Source organism: Sceloporus occidentalis, unplaced genomic scaffold, assembly GCF_023333645.1.
Source record: "Sceloporus occidentalis isolate IW3139 unplaced genomic scaffold, rSceOcc1.0.p SCAF_472, whole genome shotgun sequence".
Classification (NCBI taxonomy): domain Eukaryota; kingdom Metazoa; phylum Chordata; class Lepidosauria; order Squamata; family Phrynosomatidae; genus Sceloporus; species Sceloporus occidentalis.
In genome coordinates this window covers 132,903-150,104 of record NW_028317452.1, presented here as the reverse complement: position 1 = coordinate 150,104, position 17,202 = coordinate 132,903, and the positions used below count along the sequence as shown (strand labels likewise).

Genomic DNA, 17,202 nt, shown 5'->3' with positions numbered 1-17,202 from the left:
TGTTCATTATCGGTGTATAGAGATACTCGGCATTGTCGAAGGGCGCACCGCAGTCCCAAAGCCGGTTTTTTTAAATAACTCCGTACCGTTTACTGAGATCGAGCTGTATATAGATACTCTGCATCGTTTTATAGTGCAGCTGGGGGTAGATACTCTATATCACTGGTCCTGATAACCCAACTCCTGCATTCCTCTTGCCCCAGAGAGAGAGTTTTATTTTTTAATAATTCATGTCCCCTGCCCCTTTATTTCTCCCTGGTCTGTATAACCCCCTTTAGAGGGGGGATCTTTACAAAGGGGGGGGGCGGCAGACGGCGGGAGACGATGTTTGTGTATATAAGTGTAGAGACACTGGTTTGTGGTGGAGGAGGGAGGAGTGCGTATGTGTGTGTGTGTGTATATGTGTATCAAAAAAGTGGTGGGGTGTATTCGCCATGTTCCTTATTCCACGGAGGCTGATCCTTCGGTTTGCACAATTTACGAGTCCAGTGGCTTAACGGGACTGGGATAAGCTCTCCGGGAGTGTTTGCGCGTACCTATGTATAAATGCACGTACTATACATAGCGATCTCGTTTTCTGGAAACGGGCTTGCTGCGTTTGAGTGATAGCCGCCCCCCCGAATCAAGCTCGGATCCGAGTGCCAAACCTTGCTCGTTACCGACGGCAACATGACTCCTGTCCTGTTACTCTCTGCCTGTTGGTTGCTATTGGACTAAAATCCACGCGCGCCCCCCCAAAGGCTTTCTACGTCCCAAAGTGGTTACCGTGGCCCGCCGGGGCCATTCCCCCGCGGCTGATCCGTATTCGTGTTTTCTTAGGCTTCCCTGCTACAGCAAAGTATAGCTTGTAATGTATAGAATCGGGGTGGGGGGGTCAGTATTAGATTAATGTTCAGCACCTTAAACGAAACCTCTGCAAGCTCCCGCTTCGTGATGACATCGATAAGAGGAAAGCCGCCATCGAAAGCATCTCGTGTGACGTTTGTATTGTCTACAATATAACATTTTATGGAGGACTTATTTTTAGTAAATAAAAAAAAAAATAATAATAAAATAGGCGTTACCGTCCCTTTAAATTCCCTATAAAGCTATTGCTATTCTGCCAGCGCACTTTTTTTTGTGTGTTTTTTTTTTTTTTACTTGTTTTTATATAATTGTCGTGTTTGGGGATGGGGCAGAAAAACCTGTCTGTATGTAACCCAGGCGTCTGACGTTTATTATTATTTTTTTACATTAATATACGAGATTTCAGCCACTCGGAGGGTTATACACGAGAAGCGAATCTGGGGCGCAAAGTCTCAAAGCCGGTGTTATTACCATAGCAACCGGTGGAGCGATCCAGTCGGCAGGGGATGTTTCATCGGCTACTCTGCACAATCATTTGATACACTCCAGCTGTCTCGAGAATTCCGCATCACTCTTAAGACGTGTTTTTTGTTTTTTTTTCCTCTCGTATAAATGAAAGGTATCAGAAATCGAAGAATACCTTTTAATATTTATTTTTTCCGCCGCTAACATTTTTAGTGGTGTTAAAGTTTTTTTACGGTATCGGCACCTGATTTTCATTATTGGAAGGACGCGGGTTGGCCGGCACGTGCGCAGCAGCACGTCTCAACTTCCTGTCTGTGATTGGTTGGCGTGGTTGGCGGTTTGGAGAGAGACACGGTCCGGTCACAGATGACTGATGTGGATCTTTGGGTCTGTTTCCAAGAATTTTAGTTAAGTTAAGCCCCCCCTGAGTCCTCTTCTTGCTGTATGTGGCCCTAGGTGGGTTTCCGGGTGTTTACGGGGGCGCCAGCTGTTAAATCGACCTGTTTTATACAGATTTTTAGATATTTCAAGCCAGATTCTTCTAGCATATGCTTGCCTCCCAACTGTCCCTCTCTGCGTGGGGTAGTCCTTATTTTTGCCCCTATATCCTGCTGTCTTGCCGAGCTCTACCTCTTATCCCGCTTTTCAGGACGGGGGTAGAGCTCCGGGGGACTTGAGATTCCATTGTCGGGGGGGGGGGGGGGGGGTTTGGTCTGCGCAGAATTGTGCGCATGCACAGAAGTGCTGCCGGTTTCAGTGACACCCCACCTCCCAATCTCTGCACCCCCGGCATCCCGACTCGAGGTATGCATAGGGCCCATTCAGATCTTTGCACTACACTATCAGTAACTTCTTACCCCTTGCCGTGTCACTGTTTAAGTTATTGCCCCATGTTTAAGATTGATTTGCCCCTAACGAGATCAGCCGCGTTGAAGTGTTTAATGTACGTACCGTGGGACTGGTTACGCTAAGCGGAGTCCTGCTCCTGTTACAAACATTATTAAAGGTACAAAAAAAAAAAAAGGCTTTATATTAACCGGCCAGCCAGGTCAGGTGCATGCCGCTCGAGTATTGTGTTCTATGAACAAGAGACATGTACCAATTCTGAACATCTAGAACCGTCCAACCTGCGGCCCTCCGGCTGCTGCAGGACTACATCTCCCATCCTCCTCATCCAGCCCCTTAGCTGAATGAGCATTATGGGAGATGTAGTCCTGCAGCAGCTGGAGGGCCGCAGGCTGGACGCCCCTGATCTAGAATGTCTTAAAACCCGCTGGGCTCTTTTAGTGAAGGTTAACACAACATCGGCAGTAATATAGAGCCTTTTTACAAGCTCTTCATAAATATATATATATTGAATTTTTTTTTATTTATTTTTTTTTTTTAAGTTGAATATGGGGGGGGGGCCTTCGATTTAGAAATGCACTATTCGGGACGGGGGGTCGGTTTGGTTTTGTATGGACTGAGTGGCATTGTGTGGCAGGGTGTAAGGGAAGTGCCTGTTTGCTGACAACCTTTTATAGTTTGACTTTTTTAGCTATATAGCTTTAATTTTTATTGAGGTATTTACCCCAGAAAGCTGTTGGGGGGGGGGGAGAGATCTGGATACCCCCCCACACACACACACACTCACACACTAAGGTTTGGGTGGAGGCAATTCTCAATTAGCTGTATGTATGTACATATGTATAATATATAATGAGCCGGGGGGGGGCATAATGCTTTAACATTTTACAGCAGGTGGCCCAACTTTTCCCATTTCTTTTTTTTCTTTTTTCTTTTAATATATATATTTTATATAAACCAGTCTGCTGGTCTGGATGCACCTTTCTCTGGCTCTGTAAATGAAGGCATGCAGGAGATGGGTTATCTCATTTAGAGAGAAACAGTGGTTAAAGGAGACTATAGGGGAACCATTCTAGTTTAACACTTTGAATGCCGGGGGCAGGGTGAGCACTTTGGACTCGCCTGTGTTTGTCTGTATATTTATATGCACACACGCACAGTCCCTCTCGACGCGTAGATTATATAGGGCTTATCTGGACTCTAAAGGGTTGTAAATATTTCATTTTATTAATATTTTTTTTTTGCGGGGGATGGGGGGGGGGCTCCGAGTGAAGAATCAAGAAATGCAGTCCCTAAGAAGACAGTGTGTAAAAAATGCATTAACTTTGTATGCTTACTTGTTTTTAAAATCTTAAATTAATACGTTTTTACCTTTTTGCCAAATTTCCCTTCGAAGTCTATACAGGCAGTGAGTATTTTTTTTTTTTTTTCCCCCCATGGGCCAAAACCTTGGCAACGTTCTCAAAAAAAACCATTTTTTTTTTGTTTGTTTTTTTCCCCCCAATTTTATTTTCAAACATAGAGGAGAGGGAGTAGGACTGCACACATTGAATATTTCCTCTCTATCTTCCGGGCCAGTGAATTTTTTTTTTTTATTTTTTTTTCAACAGTAGATAAAAATAAGAATTCAAAAAAAAATAAATATATCTTCCATGTTTTCCTTCTGCCATAAAAAAAAGTCTCACTTATTGCACATTCTTGATTGTGAATCGCAAACGCTTGCGAGACTCCGCCCCCTTTTGCCCCCACGGCGCGGTGGGCGGGGCTTTATGCAGTTTTCAGACTGCTCCCACTCACCCTATACATGCCCCTTCTACTATGCTCTCTAAGTGCCAAGATATTACTGTGTGTTCCCTTAACCGTGAGACCGGAGCATTGCACATTACAAAATTAAAATCAGAAGACAAATATTAATAAAGGTTTTTAACAAAAAAAAAAAAAATAAAGAATTGTTTCTTTGCCTTATTTAATATTTTTTTATATTTTATAAATGTATACTTTTAAAAAAAAATTGTTTTATTATCAATGACATACCATTGCCAAACCAATTTTATGACAAAGCGTGTTTTCTGCATCTTAAAGAAAGTACATTGTTTTTATTCATTTGGGGTTATTTCTGGTACTATTCGTCCGCCGGGGTCCTTGCTGATAGAATACACTATGAAGAAGCCATACGTGGGAATTAAAAGCTAAAACGTGTTTCCGAGTTGGATCATCTGCTAAACTTTATACTAAAGAGAAGTGTCAGAAAACATAAGCTTAATTAAGGTGAGGTGATTATTTAATGAAAGAAAAAACGTTATGTGTGCCTTGGTTTTTGGTAAAATAATATAATATGCCTATAATCAGGGTTTAGATATTCTCAATGCCCACTCTTTACGTTTTAGCCCAAAAGGTACTCTCAAGCAATTTAAAGCCTTCTTTGCACACAATTTATGGGGCACCGGTGTGCCCTAAGGCTTTCTCAGAACCTGCAAATATGCACAAAAATATACAAAATAGGGGAGAGCACAACCTAAAATACACTGTTTTGTGTAATTACTGGTCTTTATTATTCTAGCAGCAACCCAGGAAACTGAATTTGAAATGCCTTTTAGGTTGTGCACTTCAAGTTTATTCTCTGCCGACCCCTTCCACGTCCCCTTTCCCAAAGCTCTAAATCTTCTCTTTCCTCTTCTTGTTCTTCTTTCTTTGTCCTCCTTTTCTCTGTCTTCTTTCTTCGTCTGCTTCTCTGTGAACCAGGCCTCCCAAAAGGGTGGAGCTTCTGGGCACACCCTCTCCCCTGATTGGAGGAATGAGGGAGTGGCTGTCCTCATGACTCTGCCCTTTTAGATGTGAGGCCTGGCTTATGCAAAAGCGGACGATGACAGAAGAAAGAGAAGAAGCCGACCTGCAGGAAAGTGGCTGGCCAAGGTAGAGCGTTAAGGGTACAATTTTACCCTTCTCATGCTGTGTATTTTTTTTTTTATACTGCCTGTGGGAAACAATAGAATGGCTCAGTGTTAATCACCCAGTTGGATGTCTAAGGAGGATCGGACTCCAAGTAAAGGGAGTTTATAGGAGCAAAATGAGTTTTTGTAAACGGCGACCTACGTTACTGTATAAAAAAAAATTTCTATAGGACTTTCCCTTTAAAAAGTTGCCGTCTCACCTGTTCTCCTGAACCTAAATTCTTATAACGAAGGGTAACAATACAAACCCACAGCCCAAACCCTTCCCAGAAATACTTCTAGGCTCAAGAGCCGTATGTCTATCCCATGCATGTTTAAATTCCCTCACTGTATTAACCTCTACCACTGCTGCTGGGAGGCTGTTCCACTTACCTATCACCCTCTCATGTGTTAATTAAGCTACTGCATCAAGGTCAACAAGCTCTTTTTCCAATTGAGTATGGCGTTAAATTGAAAGCAAACGTCGCACATTAACAAAACACACAAGGAATGTACCCAGACAGATACAAAAAACACTTTATTTTGGCGTGTGCGGTATGTTCGGCAGATAAATGGCAGTTGCGTGTTACAGTCCAGCAGAGAATGGTTCCTTTAACCGTTTCCGCAGCTCTCCGCTGTATACCCCTTGGCCTTGTAACTGTGTGTAACCATTAAAACTCCATGTCTGGAGCACCTAACTGCCTCAGCGCTATGCCAAGAGGGTAGTATTGGGCGCCTATCATGTTCTGACCGTGAACAGAAGGATCAGTACAATCAGGAGGGCGACCACAAGGGCAATAATCATACACCATTGGCGGCGATCTACGGGGGGAGAGAGAGAGGAAACGGGGTCAGATGCGCGATCCTGCGCGACTTGTAATGAACCAGCAGAGGACAGACTGATACACACATACTAACACACTTGGGAGATACAGTTTAGTAAGGCAAGACATTATATATATATATATATATATATATATATATATATATATATATATATATATATATATATATATATATATATAATCTCCTAGGGGCTAAATGCAGCAATTTGAAGAATAATCTGCATGTTTAACCCTTTTCTTATATTTTAAAGAAGAAAAGTGTTGGCGACCCATGGGTTCCATCTGAGAAGCCACCAAACTGAACCTCGATATATATTTATATACCTAAGCATGCAAACGCCTTGCATCCACCCTGAATGCTTATAAATATAATTACATTAAACCGGATGAGTGCGAGGTGTCTGTTGGCTTCTTAGATGGAACCCGTGTGCTGCTGCCCTTTTCTTCATTAAGATATAAGAAAAGACGGGTTAAACGTAATGGAGCTTATACTCATATTGGTTTTAAAATAAACATGTATAAGCATGCTCATCGCTGTGCTATCCACCTACGAGTAGGCGTTCAGAACGAATTCAGCGAGCTGCCCCTGCCTTGGACAAATCGTGTTTTAAAAAAAAAAATTAACCAGGCAGTGGGCAAGCTGGCACGTGTGCCACACCAGAGGCTTCGGGGAGCCCGTTAAATATATTGTGTTTTCTATTCTAGTTTTTGGATAAAAATAAATAAATATTATATATATATATATATATATATATATATATATATATATATATATATAGAAAGACTCTGTCTTAATCACCCAGTCGTATACACTCAGACTAATGAAAGCCTACGGAGGAATGGACTTCGATAGCGTTGCCATAAAGAATCAGCACATTGTGGTAATTGTGCAGGGAAGGTCACCCAAGTATAACACGGCTGACAGCTGCTTGTTTATTGCAACAAAAAGGATTTGACCCCGCTTTCTTTCAATGCTGAACTACGTTAGTGTATACAGCACTGTACTTTTTCACGGGACTTCCCCTTTAAATGTGACTAAGACACCTCACCCCTCCAGAATATGTTGGGATATAATAAACAAACAATAAAAGGTGACGCACAACACTTGTGCTGTATTACACAAAGACAACTCCGACGACAGTCATTGTTCCGAGCACAATATGCATATAGGTTGAACTTGATGGACTTTGGTCTTTTTTCAACCTTATGAAATATGTTACTATGTTACATGCGGTAACGCTCCTCTAAGGTCTTACCGCTGGTCATGTGGGAAACCTTGGCCAGTCTGTTAAGCACCGAGTCCATTCTGGTCTTCGTGTTGTCCATCTCATGGGAGAAGTCGTCCAGCATCCTAAATGAAGAGCGAGCACAGAACACGCCATCATCTATACATGCAGGAGCGTACATTAAATCTGCACGGTGGCGCACGGAGGCCTTAATACAACAGATCACGCAGACTCACACCGCCTGCTCGTCCAATTCGTCTCCGATGCGCCCGGACATATTTTTCAGGACCCGTATGCTTCCTCCGACTAACTCCAGCTCCGCGTCCTGCTCCTCTATAATGAGCTGTAGAGACACACACATGACACACGAGGGGCCACACATAAAAACATTCTCACGGGTGAAACATTTACAGTCGGCGGGGATCCAATGCCGTGTTCCGTCGCCTAAAAAACAGAACCCAGGATGGCGAGCGGACAGGTTTCCGGGGTCTGCGTTTAACCTAAAGGTATCATATTTACTAATTTTTTATTCCGGGTTCTTTTATGTCTAACGCAACGCTCCGGCGCTAACAAACGTGGCCGGTCATCTCCAGGTCCGCTATTCCCTGCAATGTTGGCCATGAATAGGAACGGACTTGGGCCTCTGCTAAGTCGATTAACTTCCTCAACGTGTCGATGCCCATAAAGCCCGATACCGTTATTTGAACAAGAAGGGACCAAAGTCCAGGCATGGCCGTTGGACACGTATGAAGGCACCATGGTCATTTGGCAAGTGCTTTCCAGGAAAATCTAAAACAAACAAAAAGTATTTTCGACTGTGACTCAACTCCCCGAGTCGTCCACGTGAGAAAGTATTTGCTGAAACGGGAGCTGCTACCCCCCCCCCGATATCGTTATCTCGTACAGCGCTGTGGATTATGGCGGCGCTATATAAAACAATAAAATCTCAAAACCGCCTGGATTTTCCCTATTTCCGTATACAGCGAAAAAAACATTCACCTGTATTCTATAAAGAACATTCCGCAGAAGAACCGTGTCTCCGCGTCGGTGATGTCACGGCGAGATGCGCAGCCTTTAAGAAGGACACAGAGGAATTGTCTTTTTTGGGGGGGGGGCGTCAACGATTGGGCATTTTATATCTAATCTGATTAGCTTTATGGTCGGGTAATTCCACCGACGGTGACATCAAATGGAATTCTCCCCGCACAGAGAAACTTCGATTACTTTTCCCGTGTTTTCTGTGCTTCCTGGGCTCAAAAAAAATAACATTCTAATCAACCCACCAAATCTACGTAAAAAAAACCAACATAACTTCACGAGCTTTAGAAGCGGAGGTCTAACGTTGTTTGAAGACGCTCCCCAACCTGACTCAAAGTTGATGGACGAGATCTTCTTGTAGGACCCCTGGAACCGACCCAAACCGGTCAACCAAAAACAGATGTCGCACAAACCTGCTGTTGCGCCTGCTGATCCTCCAGATAGCGGGAGTTCCCAGAGATGATTTCGTCGTCCAGGCGGGAGAAGCGATCAGACGAGGGCTTGGATATTCCCAGAGCCTGGGGTGGCAGGGAGAGAGAAGATGTGAAGGCACCGGACTGGCGAGATACGGAGGGATTGGGGGGGGCATGCAGGATAGAAACCGAGGAGCCTTTACCTCTCTGTTCTTCTTCTCGGTGAAAGCTACAGCTCTGGGGCTGGAGATATGATCTCTCATCTCCTAAACGAAACAAAAAAAATAGGGCTTTTCACCACCTCTTCTCTAAAGCAGCGCGCTGGAGAACAGTTTGCCTTTTATTGGATGTAAACTGGTAACGCCACTGGCCGCATAGTTCGGGACCATACTTGTAAAGAGAGAGATAGTATGTGGTCTGTAAGGGTTAATTTGATAAGAGACTCCATCTCATTTTTGCTCGAAAAATGAATAATGTTCGACGTGCTTTGCAAACCACGTTAATGTTATTTCACCTTGACGGAGTTCCGGGTCTGTTCCACAAAACTTCTCCTCTCCTTCACCTCCAAGGCCGAGATCTTAAACTTCCGCGGATTCGATTCCACGATGCCCGAGATTCAAGTAAAGGATCAAGCAACGGGGATTGGTGGCGTTTAAGCGAAGCCGGAGTATAACCGACAATACGCGGCCAGCGCAAAGACGTTTGACACCCTTGCGCGCCATCAATATGGAAGCGATTACGTTGAGCCCCGCATCATGCATGACCCAATCATTGCCGTGTTCCAATATCCGATAGGCTGAGAGTTCCCCCTTAAGATCCAGCACCCTGCGGACGCATAAAACGAGATTCTGGTGGAAAGCGTGAAAAGTGGTCTTTAGAACGTAAAAAAAACTACGGAACTGGCCAACGAGCATCAAAATTAAGCTGTTGGGTGAAAAACGTAGTTTGGGATTTTATTGCTGGACTTCCCTTTTAATGAATGAATACACGTGCCAGCGGGATACTGGTTTCTGTTATTTGCCAGGTAATGACCAGAAATACCACCCCACCCCGCAAGGATACTGATGGTCTCCTCCAAATCCTCCAGATCCCATTCAATGCTCCTCAGGGAATTACGAAGCTCGTTGGTCGTCCAATCAAATTCCTCCACGCTGGTCACCTGACTCTCCTGAAGAAGCTCACACCAGCGTTGGTAAAGCCCCCGGCTGGTGTTCAGTGCCTTCTGTACCTCACTGCGGGGTTGGAAAGAGCGGAAGACAAAAAGGTTTGAGGGGCGGAAGACAAAAAGGTTTGAGGGGCGGAAGACAAAAAGGTTTGAGGGGCGGAAGACAAAAAGGTTTGAGGGGCGGAAGACAAAAAGGTTTGAGGGGCGGAAGACAAAAAGGTTTGAGGGGCGGAAGACAAAAAGGTTTGAGGGGCGGAAGACAAAAAGGTTTGAGGGGCGGAAGACAAAAAGGTTTGAGGGGCGGAAGACAAAAAGGTTTGAGGGGCGGAAGACAAAAAGGTTTGAGGGGCGGAAGACAAAAAGGTTTGAGGGGCGGAAGACAAAAAGGTTTGAGGGGCGGAAGACAAAAGGTTTGAGGGGCGGAAGACAGAAGGTTTGAGGGGCGGAAGACAGAAGGTTTGAGGGGCGGAAGACAGAAGGTTTGAAGAGCGGAAGACAGAAGTGTTACAATAATTTCAGTGAAAAAACACATGTGGATGACCCATCACACGTATCCCTGTGTTGAGCAAGACCACAGATTAACGTGCCCTCAAACCTCTCGTTGCTCTCCTGACCATATCTTCTCCATCAACATAAGTTGATGTAAAAAAAACTTGTAATTGGCAGTTGGTTATTTGCATCATGGATTCTTATTACCCTTTTTACAGGGTTTTTTCTTTCTTTGGCTGATGGGTCTATATAGCTATATCGCGCACATAGGCAACAAAATTTAGCTTTTTTTTTCCAACTCGAGAAAAACAATAATTTTATTGCAATTGTTTTTTAGTTAGAGTTGCCAATAATTCGAGAAAATCATTTAATTGTATTTTTTTTTTGTTAGATTTGCGAATAAGTCGAAGAAAACCAATAACTGAATTGGAAAAAAAACTTTAATAACTATTACCGCCATGCATAACGCATGTACCTGAATTGTCGCTTCCTCGAATAGGTCAATCGGCAGCAGGGTCATCAGATGACCCCTTATATAAAGCCAAGCTATACGGCTGAGCTAGATGTCAGAGGTGTGAGCGATCTATTCTTCTCTTTTCAATTTTCAAAAAGAGACTAATGAGTCCTGTGTTCAGAGAATTTGCTATTTAACGGGTCACTACTCACCTCCGGACCACCGAGAAGGGATCCTCCAGTGACATTTTGGAACGGCGTTGTTCTCTAACCTCTTGCTTCTTTGCACGTTACCTTACGCTCTGCATATACTCTATAAACCTGTAGTGCAGCACGCCAGCCAATCAAAATCAATATAATTCGCCTATATATATATATATATATATACAGTTTACCTTACCAGCCTTTCCATTTAACAGACAAATCACCCCTTTCAAATGACCTGCATTAACCCCTTTATCACCTTACATAAAGGTGCTTCCTTATATACACTAAGTTCTGTGGATAAGTTTACAACTATGTTATTTCTTCCTCCAATGCCTTTCCTTCTGCAGAGTCAGTATAATTTGTATATTACTGCTGATCACGTGCTCAGCCTTCTTTCCTCTCTATACAGCCAGTCCTTAAACTCATTCTATAATCTAATATTTTCACTTGTGCAGCCTTCTCTCCCTGTTGCTTATTCTACTTCCACCCTTTTGCTCACATACACCCACATGCTTCCGGTCCAGGAGCAATGCATCACGGGACTTGTAGTTTCAGGAGGCACGCGGTTTCCTGCCCGTCCTCTTTGGAAACATTGAGTACGTCACACGTCGTTGCCCCGCCCCTGCCACTTGGCGGGAACATTGCCTGTGGTAAAAGGTAGATATTAATAAGCGCTTAAGCAGAGGCAGAAGACATTTGGTGTGTAAGAAAATTAGACATATTTATTCATATTAAGGGAAAATTATGATTTAAATGACATGTTGGCCTATTAATGTTACCGGATTTTGAAGGAAAGTAAATTAAAAAAAGCGTTAATTATAAAAGCTGTATACAGTGATAATGAGGGTAAAGTTAGAAAAAAAGGATAACTGCTTCGGCAGGTAATTGGGGGTGTTATGGTATCATAAAGTAAACAGATCTATATTTATATTATGATATAAAATGCATTCAAAGTGTGTCAGATTGTGGGAAATAATGTCAGATTTGGTAAATAGGAACCCTAAAAACACCTCACATGAATTCTGACGAGAAAAATGGATGTCGCCACATTAGCTCAATCGAAAAAGGAGTCTTTGGTTGAAGTTGATACCTTTTATCGGACCAGCGCAGAAATTGATGCAATGTTACATAAGGTAACCTCAGGGGTCTTTTCTTAAGAAAAGACTAATAACTCATGTTATTAGTGAAAATGCAGTTGCTTTGCGAGTGAATGCAAGGGCATGCAAACTCAAATCGATCTAACCGTTAGTGAATAGACCAAACAAAGTCCTTTCGAAAACGTCTCACAGATTTGCTTGCCAACTGGCCCATGTTCTTCATTGCCCTGCAAAAGCAGGACAGTAGGGCAGCTAAAGCTTCATATATTTTCAGGGAATGCGTAGCTGTCATGTGGCAAAGAAGCGGAGGCTGATAGGTTGTTGCTGTAGCAAGTTAAAAAGCGTCTCAATGGTGTGGGGTTTTCCTGTGATTAAACTTTCAGCCGAGAGACTAAAATGACAGCTCAAAGCTAAAGCAACCGAGGAATACTTTAATATTCATTAGTCAGAAAAAAACCCTAGGTGGAAGCTGCAGCTCTGTATCTGCCCTCCACTCGCCAATCAGTGACAGGAAAGAGCTCCCTTTGAAATAAATGGGAACACTTTCTGTATGTGAATGCTGAAGCTGGCTGGAAGTCAGTAAATCACAGGGATGGAGATGCGCTCAGACCAACACATCTCGTGCACGGAAAACTGCACGAGGAGGGGGAGGGGTAAATGCATATAGAGGATTTTGCAGAATACCCACCATGCATTTACAATGGCGACAGAAATTCTAGGGTTTGAAACAATTCCTGCTCTTGCTAAATCAGTTGCCGCAAACATAATTTGTTTCCCGAGTAGTCGGTGGGCATAGATGTCTGCAAAGCTTCATGAGTGCCGATATTAAACAGACTACAACCTAATCTCACAACTAAGCTAAAATCGGTGGGCATTTTTTTAATGTTTTATTTAAATTAATCGAACTAGCAAAAGGTACGTTCTGTACATGGAGGGGCGGATACAAATATCCATAATAAATAAAGTGTCAAAAGAATAAAAAAACATTTAATATCCCTATTATTGAAATAAATTAGCTGGTGGGGATTTTTTCTAAATGGACACCAAGTGCCACAGAAATATGAGCTTCTCTTTCCTCTGTCTACCCACAGCAAAGAACGTTGACAGGCTTCACCTGAAAGGAAAATGCAAACTTCAATATATATCTTTAATTGTTGTAAGTCTTAGATCTGTTAAGTATGTTTCAGTGGATAACAAGCTTTAAGACCCTTAAGGACAGGGATATTTTTTTAAATATTTTCTGTACCCTTCTTGACCGAGGCTGTTTTAACATTTCTGTTGTCTTTGTGTTTAGCTGTAATTTTTGTCTTTCTCATTTACTGTACCCTCACAAATTATATTTTTTTTCAGGAAAAGAAGGGTTTACCACCAATCTTTGCCAGAGGGAAACAGTTCGGTGATTTTTTTTTTTTCACACAGATTGCAATTCAGGTATAAATTAACTAAGAATATAGAGTGTTACTAAGAAACAACACCCATAATGTAACAAATATAAATTCAGCAACATCCCCTGAGTACAGTGATACAAACTGTGCATGGGTTTGTTAGGTGGCTTGGGGTCTAAAAGGCCACATTTGGGACATGTGCGTTTCAGTTTTTCAATGTGACATCTTGTCATCCTGTACACATGTCCTATTTGGGACACCTTTGAATCTGTCCAGTTGAATTTACCCCATCAAACCACATATTTTTGAAAACTAGACACCTATGCACTAGGTCTACCACTAGCCTTTGCCAAGTTTGTGGTAGTCATTTAATAGCAAAAAAATGTAATTATTAGTGAATTCATTAATTAAAAATAAACACCTAAAAATGCACAAAAAAGTGCTGTTGTGCAACATCACTGCCTATGCAGTTAAAACCCCTTCTTTGCCAATGATTGTACCAAGGAACATGTCTGATTGGGTGTTCCCGAGGCAGCAACACCTCCTGAGGGACAGAAGCAATCATTAATCACTTCTGAAGCTCTTGCCAGGAGAGGGGAGACAGAGACATGGAAGCAGTAAACGGAGAAAGCAGAGAGACATTGACAGAGAGGGAATTACTGGGAGACTTGGGACCTCTGCGTGCCATTGTAGCACCCCCCTGATGAGTGCCCCCCCTGACAGCCCTCCTAAAAGACAGAATCCCCCTATGCATTCGCAAGAGGGACATCATAAAAATGTAAACGGACCACACAGCTGTCATATGCGATGGCTCCAGTGTCCTCTAAAAATGTATTGTGTAATAGTTTCATAAAGCGACTGTAGTGTCCAGAAGGAGTTGGGTTGTTCACTCAGTATCATTCCTGGAATGACAGTAAAAATTAAATGAATAATGTTAAACAAAGTGAGATCATGCAATACCTATTTATATAGTGTAAGGAGTCTTATGCATCCATTAGGTGTGTCTCTTTAAAATTATATGTTGTGTAGGCGACTCAAAAGTTGCTAGGTATCCTTCTGGTATTCGTCCATGCCCTAGAAATGTAGTTAATACCAAAAGAATGGCTGCACGGGAGTTCTGGGAGACAATGGCTACCTCTGTACCCAGGAGTCAGCTAGTATAATATAGCAAGAGACTTAAAGGGATACCCCATTCAAAAAGAAGGCATGAAAAAGTGCTCTGCGAGTAACCCTAACACTCTGTGAGTACTTTAATATGCATTCTTCCAAAACCTGAGGTGGAAGCTGCAACCCTGCCGCTGCAGTTGCCCTCCTCCTCCATGGTCCGACTATTAATGTCAATGATTGCCTGCTTGATTAGCTGACTGCTGGTGAGTATATCACAATCATGGAGATTTGTTCGGGCCTAATTCGTCTCCTGCAAGACATTTAGCTGGGGAGGGGTCTGGAAAGGGGGAAATGCATATGGGGGGATTCTGTAGAACCCCCCCCCAGGCATTTGCAAAAGCAACAACACAACATTTAAAGGGAGCACACAGCTAACATATCCATTAGAGTGTATATGATGGTTGGTGTGTACATTTTATGATCCTTGAGTAGTGAAATTGGTTAAAGTTTAGATTGTAAGCTCTTGAGCGTGTATAAAGTACCATAAGGCTAGATGGCAGCTTACAGGCAGCGTTCCCATCTCCCAATGTGTCTGCGTTATACCTGGGAACTCTCCGGGTCGACACTCTAATTCTCCGGGTCGCGAGGTTCTGATACGCCCCACTCCCAGCCCAATTCCCCCTGACGTCAGCGGGGTAGTACTGGCCACGTCCGGCAAGGTCTGGGTAGCCAGCGCCCAAAGGTTCCCAGGCATGGTCAGCATGTATTGATCTATATGTATTAATGTGTATTTATTATGTGTGTTAACTGCCCCATTTAAATTGGCGCGTACTAAATAAAAGGTAATAATAATAATAAAGTGTGTGAGAGGTCTGAGCCGGGTGTGTTGAGAAGTAACAGGAAAAGCCCATGTAAAGAGTTTTGGGAAGAGAACAGCTGAAAGCAGAGCATGTGAATGCACGGGCGCCGCGAGGCCGGTACCTTCCCTTTCTGTCACCATGTGGTGTTCAGTGGTTTCCTGGCATACGGCTGAAGCACAGAGCTAAACTATTGTCCTAACCCCGGGGAGGGAATGTTTAATGAAGTCTGTCCACAGACGCTCTCCCTTCCGCCACAGAACAGAGCGAGAGGCGCGCAGGAAGCAGGCAGGGATTCTCATATTACTAATCGCTTACGATGATTGATGCTTTCCCCACTCGGTAGCTGCACACGGCCTGCGCCCCGTGTACCAGCAATACGCCTTCGGGAATAAAACACACCATCTGCCCATTCTAGTCGCCCGTTTTTCCTGCTGTAAAGACATAAATCAGTCGTCGGTCTCGTCTTAGATTCACAATGTTTAAATCCCTCACTGCGGGGGTGTCTGTGAAGTCACAAGCGCTGTAAGAAGGCTTCTTGTAACTCCTATTTATTTTATATTGCAGGCAACAATTAGTAAGACATGAATCATTTTATAAAACGCACCTTGTTGCAGAGCCGTAGGTCAACCTATACAACCCTTTATGATTTGAAAAAAAAACTAATAATAATAATAGTAAGATCGGGTCCCTTTCAAAAATAAGAAATATAGCCTGTCATCGATTTGGTTACTGTCACTAAGTTCAGCGGAGAAGCTAAACTCTCGAGTGCTTCCAGATATTGGGAAAGCGTATTCCGCAACGTGTTTTATTTTTAGCAAATAATTACAGATCGTTATCACAGAGCATTCCTCGCTGAGCCGACACAAAGCCGAGAGAGCTCGACATTACAGACGCCGTCTGCATGCGCTGCTACGCAATAAGTGCGGGTAGAAGGAAATGCTTCGCTTAGAGACAGAGCCCTCCAGACCTTACAGCTTTAAGAGGTACACCGGGAACTGCCTCTGTTCCGTACAAATATCCCACAGAACTCTGTCTCCAGCGGTCACATTCCACAGACGCCAGGGGCCAGAGTCAGCACTCAGTCCCCACCCTCCGCCATGACCCTCCATCATGAAGCACAGGGACCCCCTCCTCCCACGTTTACAGCATTACACATATACCAGACCCCCGCCAGGAGTGCATGCAAACCCCCGCAATACTATCAACATGTCACGGACATGAAAATAGAAACATGCACGTTACACAGGGACTGCGCTTCAAACCAAGAGAAGCCTTTTTTGGGGGGGAAATATATATATATTTAGGATGAACGGTATAACCCCCCCCCCCCCCCCCCCCGTCATGGGACACCAGCGGCACTCGCTGCACTTTACACTGTTTATCTTTCCTGTTTGTTATTTTCTCTCTTGTCACCATACGTGTGGCCTCCATGACACAGGTTTGGTTGTATTTTCCGTGTATAATCCGTGTTATGAGTTTAATGTAAATATTTAGCGATTTAAGCTGTCCTGGTCAGGCTTTTTTATGTTTATTGTTTGTATAAAGAACCATCAACGGTCCCAAAAACCCAGCTTCTGTCACGAATATCAGCTGTCCGGGCAAACGTCCCGTTTATTGGGACTCACATCAGCGGAGAGGAAGTGGGGGCATTCCACAAACCCACGGCAAGGTCTTCCACATACTTAGCCCCTGGCTGTAAAATTGCAGGAGCCGCGGCTTCCTGTCTCCAGGGTTCTGGCCAGCACTGGATTCAGCATAAACAGAACGGTGTCACTAGCGTCACCCTTACTTGTGCTCAAGAGATGTGCGAAGCCCCAAGCGTCTTGGTTG

At 43.6% G+C, this 17,202-nt stretch overlaps 1 protein-coding gene across 1 annotated transcript; it reads right to left on the bottom strand.

Annotated features, from left to right (window-relative positions):
* Window positions 1-5,826: 5,826 nt before the first annotated feature.
* Window positions 5,827-10,964, bottom strand: LOC149271699 (syntaxin-10-like). The gene is made up of 8 exons (XM_089507188.1): window positions 10,930-10,964; window positions 9,672-9,841; window positions 9,124-9,218; window positions 8,813-8,875; window positions 8,610-8,714; window positions 7,395-7,501; window positions 7,189-7,283; window positions 5,827-5,909 (listed from the first exon to the last, which is right to left on the bottom strand). Exons 1-8 carry the CDS (start codon window positions 10,962-10,964, stop codon window positions 5,827-5,829), a joined length of 753 nt encoding a protein of 250 aa, XP_089363314.1.
* Between the last annotated feature and the right edge of the window lie 6,238 nt (window positions 10,965-17,202).

What these genes read in the sequence shown, in the direction of transcription:
- LOC149271699 (XM_089507188.1), bottom strand. Translation starts at nt 10,964, where the DNA reads ATGTCACTGGAGGATCCCTTCTCGGTGGTCCGGAG. An exon ending in ATCAGCAGGCGCAACAGCAG is followed by an intron (nt 7,502 to 8,609) that starts GTTTGTGCGACA and finishes GTGTCTCTACAG; the next exon opens with CTCATTATAGAGGAGCAGGA. An exon ending in GAATTGGACGAGCAGGCGGT is followed by an intron (nt 7,284 to 7,394) that starts GTGAGTCTGCGT and finishes CTCTTCATTTAG; the next exon opens with GATGCTGGACGACTTCTCCC.